Source organism: Onychomys torridus, chromosome 17 (assembly GCF_903995425.1).
Source record: "Onychomys torridus chromosome 17, mOncTor1.1, whole genome shotgun sequence".
NCBI classification, from domain to species: domain Eukaryota; kingdom Metazoa; phylum Chordata; class Mammalia; order Rodentia; family Cricetidae; genus Onychomys; species Onychomys torridus.
Genome location: NC_050459.1, coordinates 62,496,190 through 62,507,848, shown reverse-complemented (window position 1 = coordinate 62,507,848; position 11,659 = coordinate 62,496,190). Strand labels below are relative to the sequence as shown.

Sequence of the window (11,659 nt, the reverse complement as noted above, 5' to 3'; positions counted from 1 at the left end):
AAAGCAAAGTAATGGAAAGTAAAATTTTATTGCAATGCTGGAGCCCACTCCCATAGGGTTTTTGTTTTTGTTTTAGAAACACACAAAAATAAAAATAATAAAGAAAAAAAAAAAAAAAGACCTTACAGTGGAGTGAGCCCCGCTGAACACGGGGACACTGAGAAAACCTGAAACGGAAATAGAGAGGCTACATACAGGTTTGGGCTGGGATGGAGGTGGTGGGGCTGATATCTTGGAATGGGACAAGGGTCCAGGTCCTCCATCCTGCCCCTGTTTTGGAGGAAGCTGATATCCTGGCGAAGGAAACAAGACAATAACTGTCCATGTGACCAGGGCAGGGGCCTTCCTGTTTCTCAGCTCCTCCCAGGCCAGCCTTGGCCAGCGCAGCCTCAGCGGCCAATGGCCAGGATGAGCTGAGATGCGCCCAGGAGCTCAGGCCTTTCCCGAGGTGCTCTGGAGCAGAGCAGAGGGCCCGAACCCCCACCCCACCCAGTGAGAGGGGGTTTGGTGCTAGGAGCATCCCGGGAGGAAAGGGGATTCTTGGGGTCCCTATCCCATGCCTCCATAGCGGAGAGAGGGGAACACAGATAAGAGAAATGCATTCAGACAGCTGAGAGAAGAGGGCTGCCAGGTCGAGAAGGGGGCGAGAGGTTGGGGCAAATGGACAAGTGGGGGCGCCATCGGTAGAGGTAATCAAATATTCAAATGTGTTCAATCAACACAGTTGACCTAATACTCTTGCTTCGGACAAAAACTAAGGACCCAGGGCAACCAAGGGAAGATCTGAGAGCGGTCCGTAATCGGGGTGAAAGAGGTAATGAGTGCCAGGGCCACGCGGCCCCGAAGCCGTCGAGGGAGGCATCCTCCGCCTGTAAGTTACCCCTCTTCCAGGCTTGCTTGGCTTGGAACCTGCGGTGGGTTCTCAGGGGGACCTGGACCTGGTGGCTGAGAGCCTGCCGGACGGGTCGTTTGCAGGGGGAGCTGGATCCTGTGGCTGAGAGTTCAGAGGAGGTGGAGGCCACCAATGGGAGCTTCGAGGCCAAACCTGGGCTGCTTCAGGAACACCTTGGTCCTGACCTGCAGAGCCCAGGGACCCGGTAGGACAAATTTAGTGCGTACTTCCTATTCCAGCAGGTGCCCCTCACAAAGCTGCTCCCCCACACACACACACACACTGCCTTAGCTTCCCCATTGCCTCTTCTGCCCTCCTCCATGTTCTTCCCTCTCTTCCTTTTCCTCCTCTTCCTGGAAGCTCACTGCCTGCTCACCCTTCCCAGTGACCTTGAGGTCTAGGCCTGAGGTCCCTGCTAAGCCTCAGGCGACTGGGGTTCTTGGGTTGTCTTCACAGGCCTGAGGATGATTTCGGTGTGGGATTTCATGGGGCCCTAGCCTTGAAGCCAGAAGAACGGTGTGAGCCTGAGGTGGAAGGCCACCAGACCCCACCAGCAGCCCCCCTGAATAGTAGCCCTGCTGAGACACCAGTACCCAGCATGTTTGAGACCCTGGAGAGCAGGCTGAGCTCCCTTGAGGCCACTGTGGCAGCCTGGCGCCACCGCTCTCCAAGCTTTCCAAGGCCAGTGGAAGGAAAAGACAGAGGCCAGGGGGCACCAGGGTCCTTCGGTGATCAGGAAGAAGCTGGGCCCGGACAACAGGAGGCAGCTTGCCTCATAGAGAGGAATGCCTGGCTGCGGCTAGCCCTGGGCAGCCGGGAGGATGAATTGGCTTGCACTCAAGCATCCCTGCAGGATGCCCAGGCAGAGAAGGAAACTCTGCAGAGACAGGTGAGCTGGTGACTGGGGAGGGGGCAGATTGTGCCTCTAGGGAACATACACACATTTATTCATTCAACAAACCCATATGGAGCAGTGATACATATGCCAGAGAAGTGACCAAGGAAGACAGTGAAAGATTGAAGGTCAGAAGGAAGCCAGGCAGGAAGCACCCCTTGATCTCAGCACTCCAGAAGCTGAGGAGAGACAATCTCAAGTCAGAGGGCGCTCGGCCAAGACCAAGGTCATTCTCCGCTGTAGATTGAGTTCAAGTCCAGCCTGGGTTGAAGACCCTGTGCCAATTTTTTTTTTCCGTTTGTTTTTTTAAAGGTTCAGAGTACCAGTGGTAGAGGCCTTGCCTAGAGTGTGTGAGGCGGTGGGCACTACACACACACACACACACACACACACACACATACACACACACACACACACACACATACACACACACACACACACACACACGCACACACTGGATAATCCTGTCTTAGGGTTTCTATTGCTGTGATAAAACATCACAACTAAAAGCAATTGAGGAGGAAGAGGTTTCTTTCACCGTAAAACTCACAGGCCACACTCCATCACTGAGGGAAGCCGGGGTGGGAATCCACAGCAGGAACCTGGAGGCAGGAGCTGATGCAGAGGCCATGGAGGGTGCTGATCACTGGCTTGCTCAGACTGCTTTCTTATAGAACCCAGGACCACCAGCCCAGGGATGGCACCACCCACAGTGAGCTAGGCTCTCCCCCATCAGTCATCAATCAAGAAAATGTCCAGAGGTCCATCTGGGGGAAGCATTTCTCAACTGTGATCTCCTCTTCCCAAATGACTCTAGCTGACGTCAGAGTGACGCAACCCCTGAGATCACTGTGGCTGTAGTAGAGCTGGGGGAGATGGAAGCAAGTGAGGGACCTCCACAGTGTGCAGGATGCGAGGGCTTTGCAGGACTTACAGCCGAGCTGTGTGTGGCGGCCCGCAGAGCGTCTTGGCTCGGAGGTGCACTGGACCTGCTGCCCGTGCTCCCTTGCACCATCTGCTGGCCGTGAGAGGGACAGCCTGGCAGCGGACCGTGGCTGGGGGCGGCGACAGCAGTGGTCCAGTCGCAGAGTACGTGGCGGGACAAGCCTGTGATGCTAAGAACTCCGAGCCTGGGGCAGGAGAATCACAGTTTAGAACTAGTTTGGACAAGATAGGCGAACGTTGTCTCAAAACAGAAGCAAGAGCAGGGCCCAGGAAGCCAACCTGAAGTCCTGCAGCGCTGGGGGCGGGGCCGGCACGCGGCTTTCAGAGGCTCGGCTCACCCACGTGGTGGTGCACACTTGAAACCCCAGCTACGCGGAAAGCTGAGACGGGAAGATGGCTTGAGTTGGGAAGATCCAGACAACGCAGGGAAACACTGAGTCCCTAAAAATTTAGAAAGGAAAAAAGTCAGGGGGTGGAGAGATGGCTCAGCGGTTAAGACCACTGGCTGCATTTCCAGAGGACCCGGGTTCAGTTCCCAGCACCCACTTATCCGCTCACAACTGCCTGTGACTCCAGTTCCCAGCAACTCAACACCCTGACACAGACATACATGCAAGCAAAACACCGATACGCACAAAATGATAAAAATAAATAAACCCAAAAAAGTGGGACTGTCCCCACCGTCCCCACCCCCTGCTAGAAGCTGCACTTCCCAGGTGCAGCTGGGGATTGTCCCAGGTCACATGGACAGGGTTTGGTTGGGATCCTGCTGCTGACAGAACTATCCGTATATCTGTGAAGCCACAGCCTGATCCCCCATCACCGGCAGGTGCAGGAACTGGAGGACTCCCTAATGCGGCTGGAGGCCTCCCCGCCTGTCCCCCTGCTCAGAGCAGGACGTACAAACAGCAACTCCAGCAGTTCTGAGGCGGAAGGGGAGCCCTGGGCACCTCAGGTAAGCCCTGTGTCCTCTGCCCTTCCCGTGTGGGGTAAGCTCAGATTTGTGCTTCGCGGGACCCCCAAGTGTTGTGTGGCACAGCTGTTCCTGGGGAGACGCAGTACACATCAGCTCACCCTGGAGAGGGAGCACAGACGCCACCAAGTCCAACTCGGTGAACCAGTGAATTTATTGGGGTCACTTACAGGGACAGGGTGAGGGGTTCTTACAGGAGCAGAAATGACTCAGCTGCATCACCAAAGCCCACCCCAGCATGGGTGCCAGCTCACAGAGCTCGGAACATGGAGCGCGCTGCACAGCCTGCAGGCTGGAGAGTGTCCCATCCAAGTGACTCTGGTCTACACCTCTGCCGGCCGCTGGCCGGTCTCCAGTCTTTGCGGCTTAGTCCTGTGTCCTCGGGCAGGGAGGGGCCGAGTGAATCAGCTCGGTTTCAGGGACTTCCTGAGGCTGCTGAGCTGTTTACCTTCCTGTCTGAGGAGCTTCCTGCAGGAGGAAGTTCCTATCTCAGAGGAAACTGATACACAATACACCGTGTCTGAAAAACCGCAAGAGGGCGTGGAGACAATGCGCATTGGTTAGCGGTGCAGGCTGCTGGTACAGTCACCACAGTCACCACACAGTCACCACAGTCACCACACAGTCACCACAGTCACCACAGTCACCACACAGTCACCACACAGTCACCACAGTCACCACACAGTCATCACACAGTCACCACAGTCACCACACAGTCACCACACAGTCACCACAGTCACCACACAGTCACCACACAGTCACCACAGTCACCACAGTCACCACAGTCACCACACAGTCACCACAGTCACCACAGTCACCACACAGTCACCACACAGTCACCACACAGTCACCACACAGTCACCACACAGTCACCACAGTCACCACACAGTCACCACAGTCACCACACAGTCACCACACAGTCACCACACAGTCACCACACAGTCACCACACAGTCACCACACAGTCACCACAGTCACCACAGTCACCACACAGTCACCACAATCACCACAGTCACCACACAGTCACCACACAGTCACCACACAGTCACCACAGTCACCACACAGTCACCACAGTCACCACAGTCACCACACAGTCACCACACAGTCACCACACAGTCACCACACAGTCACCACACAGTCACCACAGTCACCACACAGTCACCACAGTCACCACACAGTCACCACAGTCACCACACAGTCACCACACAGTCACCACACAGTCACCACAGTCACCACACAGTCACCACAGTCACCACAGTCACCACAGTCACCACAGTCACCACACAGTCACCACAGTCACCACACAGTCACCACACAGTCACCACACAGTCACCACATACATACATCCCTCAGGTGTGCACCCACAAACTCCCAAACCAAAACCCAAGCTGAAGGTGTGCCTCACCAGTGCAGCAGACACATAACATGTCCCAAGACCACGGTTCCATCCCCAGCCCTGAGAAAAGGGGGAGATGAGGACACCAAGTCAACCATGTCCTCCTGGCAGGATGCCCCCTTGGCTCACCCCCTTCTCAGACGCCTCCGGAGTGACTCCAGCACCCAGATCTTCGGGTGCCTTTCCACACAGCGCTCCACCCGTGAGATGCACCTCATGGAAGACCAGATGGGGCAGCTCCAGGGGTGAGTGGCTGAGCCACGGCTGCTGAGCTTCTAAGGGCACCAGGCCTCTGCCGCTGGGTCCCGCGGGGGACGAGAGGAAGCTGGGCTCTGGCTATCGGAGCCTCACTCCTCTTCCCTGTGGCCGCCTTTGGAGGCAGGAACATTGAGAAGTTGAAGTGCTTCAACCGCCTCCTGCTGGCTGTGCTCCAGGGCTACAAGGGCCGCTGCGAGAGCCTCAGCATGCAGCTGGGCCAGAGGGAAGCTGAGGCCACAGCCCTGCACCTGGCCCTGCAGTACAGGTCTGTACCCAATACCAATGATGGTGGTGGCTGGGGGTGGAGAGGGGGTTGCATCCCAGGATGGCCCTACGTGCAGAAGGACATGGAACCTTCAGAAGGCACACTGTCTCACCACGAGGTCTCGTTCTGATTCATAAAGTACGCAGGGTGGGGCTGTCTTTTCATTGTATATTTGAGACAGGGTCTCACTGTGTAGCCCAGGCTGCTGGAACTTGCTTTGTAGCCGAGGCTAGCCTTGAACTCACAGAGCTCTGCCTGCCTCTTACTGGGTTAGGGCTGAGTGTTGAAACACTCAGATCCTGTCCCACAGTGAGGATTGTGAGGAGGCGTATGGGGTGCTGCTCGCTCTGAGGACAGCTGGCTCAGGAGCTGAAGCCACCAAGAGTGACCTGCAGGCTGCTGAAAAGGAGGCATCTAAGCTGCTGGTGGAGAAGGAAGCGGCTATGGATGGAGAGACACCCCGGCCCAGGTACCTAAGGAAGCACAAGAGCTATGCTGGTCCGTGAGGGGCGTGTCCCAGAGCCTGCTGCCTCTGGGCTTTTGATGTCACTGTCGCTGCCCAGGGCAGTTCGGAGTTCATCATGTTGGCTGGCACAAGGCCTGACTAGAAGAGGCGGTTAAGTTTGCCTGACACCAGGTATGGTGACACAAGCCTTTGATCCCAGCACTCAGGAGGCAGAGTTTGAGGAGTTCAAGGCCAGCCTGGTCTACACAGTGAGACCCTGTCTCAAAGAAATACATACGACACCAAATACACACTTACACAAAGCACCAAGGTGCCTCGAATAGGTGAACAGGCCCTGGTTTCAACCTCCAAAGCTAAAAAGATAAACAGTGAAGAGAAAAATTATTAATTTTTGGTGTATGGCTTCAGAGGTGTCAGTCCATCGTGGCAACAGGAAGTAGAGAGCCGAGCTACAGGGAGTGTCCAGGGCTTGGTGTAGCCCCAAAGGAAGGAGGCACTGGTGAAGCCCTGTGTGGACCTGGCAGGGTTAGCAGTACACTTCTAGGCACCGTCCATCACAGTGTTGTGAGCTCCTGCAGAGTCTCAGCTGCCAGTGCGGCCTCAGTGTCCAGTGTGGGCTGTGCGCACACACCGCAGAATTAAATCCAAGCTCCCCTGGTGGCCTAATTACCACCTAGGCTCCACCACCTTGCTATGTATCTGAGAATGACCTTGAATTCTTGATCCTCCTGCCTCCATCTCCCGAGAGTTGGGATAGTTATCTGGTGCCAGGGATGGAGCCTTGTGTATGCTAGGCAAGCTCTCTATGGACTGAGCTACAAGCCCTCTTACTGACTGAGCCCCAGCACCTGCCATATTGTCTTGCTGGAAGATTGCCCAGCTGGCACAGGGCTGTGGTGGCTCCTCGGGGCTGTGGTGGCTCCTCGGGGCTGTGCCTTGGGAACAGCTGTGTAGCCCAGGTCTGCTTCCTGTCTCCTGTAGCCCAGAGGGGAGCAGTGTGGACAAGCCTACACCACAGGAACTGGCTGCTCAGCTCCATGGCTATATCCAGCATCTCCGGGAACGCTGGGCTCTGGTGAAGATGCCCCCAGCACTCGGCCCTGGCACCACACCCAGGCCCACTATGCCTCATGCAGAAGCAACAGTACAGGCCATTCTGGAGATACAGCCTGGCCCAGCCCTGCCCCGGCTAGAGAAGTCTCAGATCCAGCAGGACCTGGTGGATACTCGGGTAGGGATGTGCTGACACTCACACAGCACCCTTGACGTCTCTGGAGGTCAGAGGCGAGCAAGGCTTCCCTCGGATGGGCAGCTGGTTTCTTATATGAAAGAAAGTTGGAGTTGAGGCTTTGAGGAATGCATAGGAGTTCCTCCTCCTGATTAGGTTTTCCATAAGATTCTATATATCTTTGTATTGCTCTGATGAAATCCCTGACAGGGACAATTTCAGGAAGGAAGATTGTTCTGTCTTGACTGACAGGCTCTGTCTGAGCCTGAGTGTCACATTACATCTGCATTTGGGGAGCAGAGAGAGATGCATGCAGCCCAGGACCCCAGCCCAGGGGTATGGGTCCTCCCTACCCGTTACTCTAATTTAGGTGCTCCCTCCCAGGCATGTCCACAGGGTTGGGGTGATTTTAGATCCCATCAAGTTGACAACCAAGATTAGCCATTGCAAGCCGCTTTCCCAACAGCCTCTTTGTGCAGGAGATGCAGGGCTTCAGCCAGGGCGGTTCCTGGGGCTGGGGGCAGGGTGGCTCAGTAGTGCAGCACTTGCCTAGCGCAAATGAGAAGCAGACCTGGTGGTGTAAAGCACACACCTGTAATCCCAGCATTGGGAGCTGAGACGGGAGGATCAGGACTTTGCAGCCCAGTCCTCAGACTGAGCTCCACAGTGACACCAGGTCTCGGAAATGTATAATAAGCAAAAATTTGAGATATGAGAATTGGACTGGAGAGACGGCTCAGTGGTTATGAGTGCAGGCTGCTCTCTCAGAGGATCCGGGTTCAGATCCCAGCACCCACATGGCAGTTTACAGCATTCAACTCCAGCTCCGGGGCTCTGACGCCCTCTTCTGGCCCTCTTGCAGCACTACACTCGTGTGCAAACCCAGTCACTCCAGCCCTGGCTACCTGAAACTCACTCTGTAGATCAGGCTGGGCTTGAACTCACAGAGATCACCTGCCTCTGCCTCAAGCTCTGGGGCTAAGGTCTGCACCGTTCTGTCTGCCTGCCATAAAATAAATTTCAAACAATAAATAAAAAGATGTGAGGTCTGAGAAAATTCCAGACGCTTCCACAGTGTCATTTCCCGGCTGTGGTCGGGGTGTTTCTCTGGCCTCCGTGGGCACCCCGGAGCTGACTCTCGGCCCCCGCAGGACGGTCTGGCGGACCTGGTGCTGCGGCTGCAGCTGGCGCGGCGGGAGAAGCGCGGGCTGGAGCTGCGGGAGGCGGCGCTGCGGGCCCAGGGCCCCGCCCACCTGCTGCTGCTGCAGCAGCTCGGCTGGGAGCGGGCCCACCTGGCGGGCGACGGCGGCAGCAGCAGAGGCAGCAGCGAGGACCCGAGCAGCGAGGAGGAGGACCAGGAGGAGGAGCAGCAGCACCAGGTATGCATGCCTCCGCCCCCGAGCATCCTCCTGCCCAGAGAACAAGTGTGGTAAAGGCCCTTGCTGCGGACCCCAGTTCAATCCCCGGGGGTACGGGTCTTCTAACTGAAGAATTAAAGGCGGGTGGGGTTGGAGCTGGAGCATGGCTCAGTGGTTAAGAGCACGGGCTGCTTTTGCCGAGGACCCAGGCTGAATTCCCAGCACCCACACGGAGTTCACAACCATCCAACGGCCAGTTCTGGACTGTGGGCGCATGGTGAGCAGACACAGGCTTGCAAACTCTCATACACAGGAAATGAAAATAAATAAATCTTTAAAAATAATTAGAAATCATAAGAGAAGAAACTTGGGGTGCCTCAGCAGAGCTGGGGAATCAGGGTCCCTTTGGGGGCTCTTAGCCTCATTAATAATGTAAGAACGGAGCTAACAGAAGCTCCATTTATTAGACTTTGAAAGGAAAACCCCAGGGCAGGCAAGCTGTAACTGGCAGCTCCCTGAAGGAGGGGATGGGAGAGGGGGGCGTGGGGTCCGCGCGTGGTGGAGGGAGCCCAGTCAGGCCTCAGGAAGGGGGTGGCATGCGCCCCACTCTTCACACTTGGACCCACATAGTGGAAAGAGGACCCACAAGTTGTCTTCTGACCTCCACATGCACACTGTGGCGCGTTGTGCATGCACTTACATTAATAAATAGCCTGTAATCCCAGCACTCGGGAGGCAGAGGCAGGCGGGTCTCTGTGAGTTCGAGGCCAGCCTGGGCTACAGATTGAGCTCCAGGACAGTCTCCAAAGCTACACAGCGAAACCCTGTTTTGAAAAACAAAAACAGGAAGCTCTCACTGGGATCTGGGCGCCTTCCATGTCCAGCCTGGGCTGAACACAGCACACACCTGTCGTCTCTCCTGTCCATCTCCCTTAGGGCCCTCCTGCCCTCGCTGGTGGACAGATGAGCAGAGCGTGGGACTCTGAGACCTTATCCCAGGAACTGTCTGCGTCCCTGGCCCGGTGTGTGTCTAGGGGTGGCTGGGGTGGGTGGGGTGGGTGAGCAGGTGTGTGGGGAGGGGGGGTGAAGGGCTGGGAGTGGCTGGATGGTCTGTCGCACCCTTGCAGGGCGGCAGACCTGCAGGCACAGCTGCAGGCCCTGCGGCGGCAGCTGGAGCAGGTGGCTCAGAAGGGCCGAACCAGGCGTGCTCAGAGTGCGGAGCTGAACAGAGAGCTGTGCAAGGCTCACAGGTGCGACTCGAACCATCTTAGAAGCATTCCCGGCTCTCTCTGGCCTCAGGATCCCCGCTTCTAGGAGGGGCAAGCCCACAGCCCCGGCCTTCAGTACAGCCGGGCGGTGGTGCATCAGACCAGTCTCAGCCAGGAACCCCTCCCCCTTGCAGCTCCCTGGTCTTGGCCTTCAGAGGAGCCCACCGGAAGCAGGAAGAGCAACGCCGGAAGTTGGAGCAGCAGGTAGCTCGGATGCAGGCCCAGCAGGCGGAGGAACTGGCAGCGCTGGCAGCCACAGCTAGAGCCCTGGGGAAGCCAGGGGCTCCCCAGCCAGGCCAGACCTTCCTGTAGGACCCGGCCCTGCTGGCGTGTAACACGCAGGTGTGGCGGGCACGTCTTTAGGTGTCCTGTCTTAGGCTGGAGAGACGGCTCAGCGGTTAAGGGCATTCGCTGCTCTTGCAGAGGACCCGGGTTCAGTTCCCAGCCTCAGCAGCCACCGGCACTGGACCATCAGCGAGGGGGATCTGTCGCCCTCTTCCGGACTCTACAGGCTCTGAAGTCATGTGCACACACCCACCCACTCACATACACGTAATTAAACAAAACAAAGTGTCCTGTCGTGACCTCGTACGCCCTGTCCTTTGTCCCTCGTGGCCAGACCGCCTTATGAGGAGGTGCTGAGTTTGGCCAGAGCATCTTCCCAGAAGAGGACAGAGATGGGAAGGCCTGTTGTGTGTGGTGGGGTGTGTGTGTGTGTGTGTGTGTGTGTGTGTGTTGTGTGTGTGGGGTGTGTGTGGTGTGTGTGTGTGTGTGTGTGTGTGGTGTGTGTGTGGTGGGGTGTGTGTGTGTGTGTGTGTGTGTGTGTGTGTGTGTGGTGTGTGGGGGGGGGGGGGGGGTGCTGAGGAGGAATCCCAGGCTGCTTTAGGACCTGCATTTAGAAGAAGAAAAGGATGGTGTGGTTGCTCAGCAGGTCATGAGTTGAGAGGGTGCTTGAAGGCTTCAGAGCGGCCTCTGCCGGCCCATCCCACCAGCCTGTGCTGAGGAGGCCCTGGGTCCCATCTACAGCCCTTAGCAAGCATGTGGGAGGCTGGGACCAAGTGGGGAGAGTGCCTGCCTAGCATGCCCAAGGCCCTGGGTTCCATCCCCGCCACCTCACACAAAGGGAAGTCTGTGCCTACCTGTAATGCCAGCACTCAGGGTTCAAGGCTTTCCTCGACTACATAGTGAGTTTAAGGCCAGCCAGGACCACAGGAGACAGCATCTAAAAAGTAAATGAACAGGGGCTGGAGAGGGGGCTCTGCAGCTAAGAGCACCGGCTGCTCTTACAGAGGAGCGGAGTCGTTTCCAGCACCCAAGTCTGATGGCGCCTCTGGCCTCCTAGGGCGTCCACACACAGATACACATAATTTAAAATAATAAAAATAAATTTAATGTAGCTGTGGTAGAGATCCTCTGAGTGGGGACACCTGTGACATCGAGACATTGTCACCCAGGGCTTCTGGAAGGGGCTCCTGGGGAAGGAGGAATGTTTTGTGTGTGTAATCACAGCTGACGGAGTAGCGTGAACCGGCCACACCCCTGGCCGTGGAGGCTGGGCTGGGGTCCAGCAGTCCGCTCCAGGCTGAAACCCTAGAGGAGGATTATCCTGGAAGCGGGGCCCTGCAGGCCACACCTGTGCAGGTGTGCCAGACAGCTGTCTGCCCTCAGGGGACAGCCACAGTGCCCTAGGGAGACTGAGGCAGTCACTGGGCTGGG

At 56.7% G+C, this 11,659-nt stretch overlaps 1 protein-coding gene across 5 annotated transcripts; it reads left to right on the top strand.

Annotated features, from left to right (window-relative positions):
- The first annotated feature begins 208 nt into the window (after window positions 1–208).
- On the top strand, window positions 209–10,514 carry Ushbp1 (USH1 protein network component harmonin binding protein 1). Of its 5 annotated transcripts, none has more exons than XM_036166881.1 (13): window positions 209–448; window positions 760–871; window positions 976–1,097; window positions 1,349–1,781; window positions 3,562–3,687; window positions 5,212–5,345; window positions 5,483–5,623; window positions 5,934–6,092; window positions 7,071–7,320; window positions 8,469–8,696; window positions 9,612–9,697; window positions 9,803–9,925; window positions 10,078–10,514. In XM_036166881.1, exons 2-13 carry the CDS (start codon window positions 818–820, stop codon window positions 10,253–10,255), a joined length of 2,034 nt encoding a protein of 677 aa, XP_036022774.1. In that variant the 5' UTR covers window positions 209–448; window positions 760–817; the 3' UTR covers window positions 10,256–10,514. The 5 variants fall into 5 exon arrangements, with proteins under 5 accessions (XP_036022774.1, XP_036022771.1, XP_036022773.1 ...); XM_036166878.1 differs by having other exon boundaries at window positions 725–871; XM_036166880.1 differs by having other exon boundaries at window positions 209–492.
- The last annotated feature ends 1,145 nt before the right edge of the window (window positions 10,515–11,659 follow it).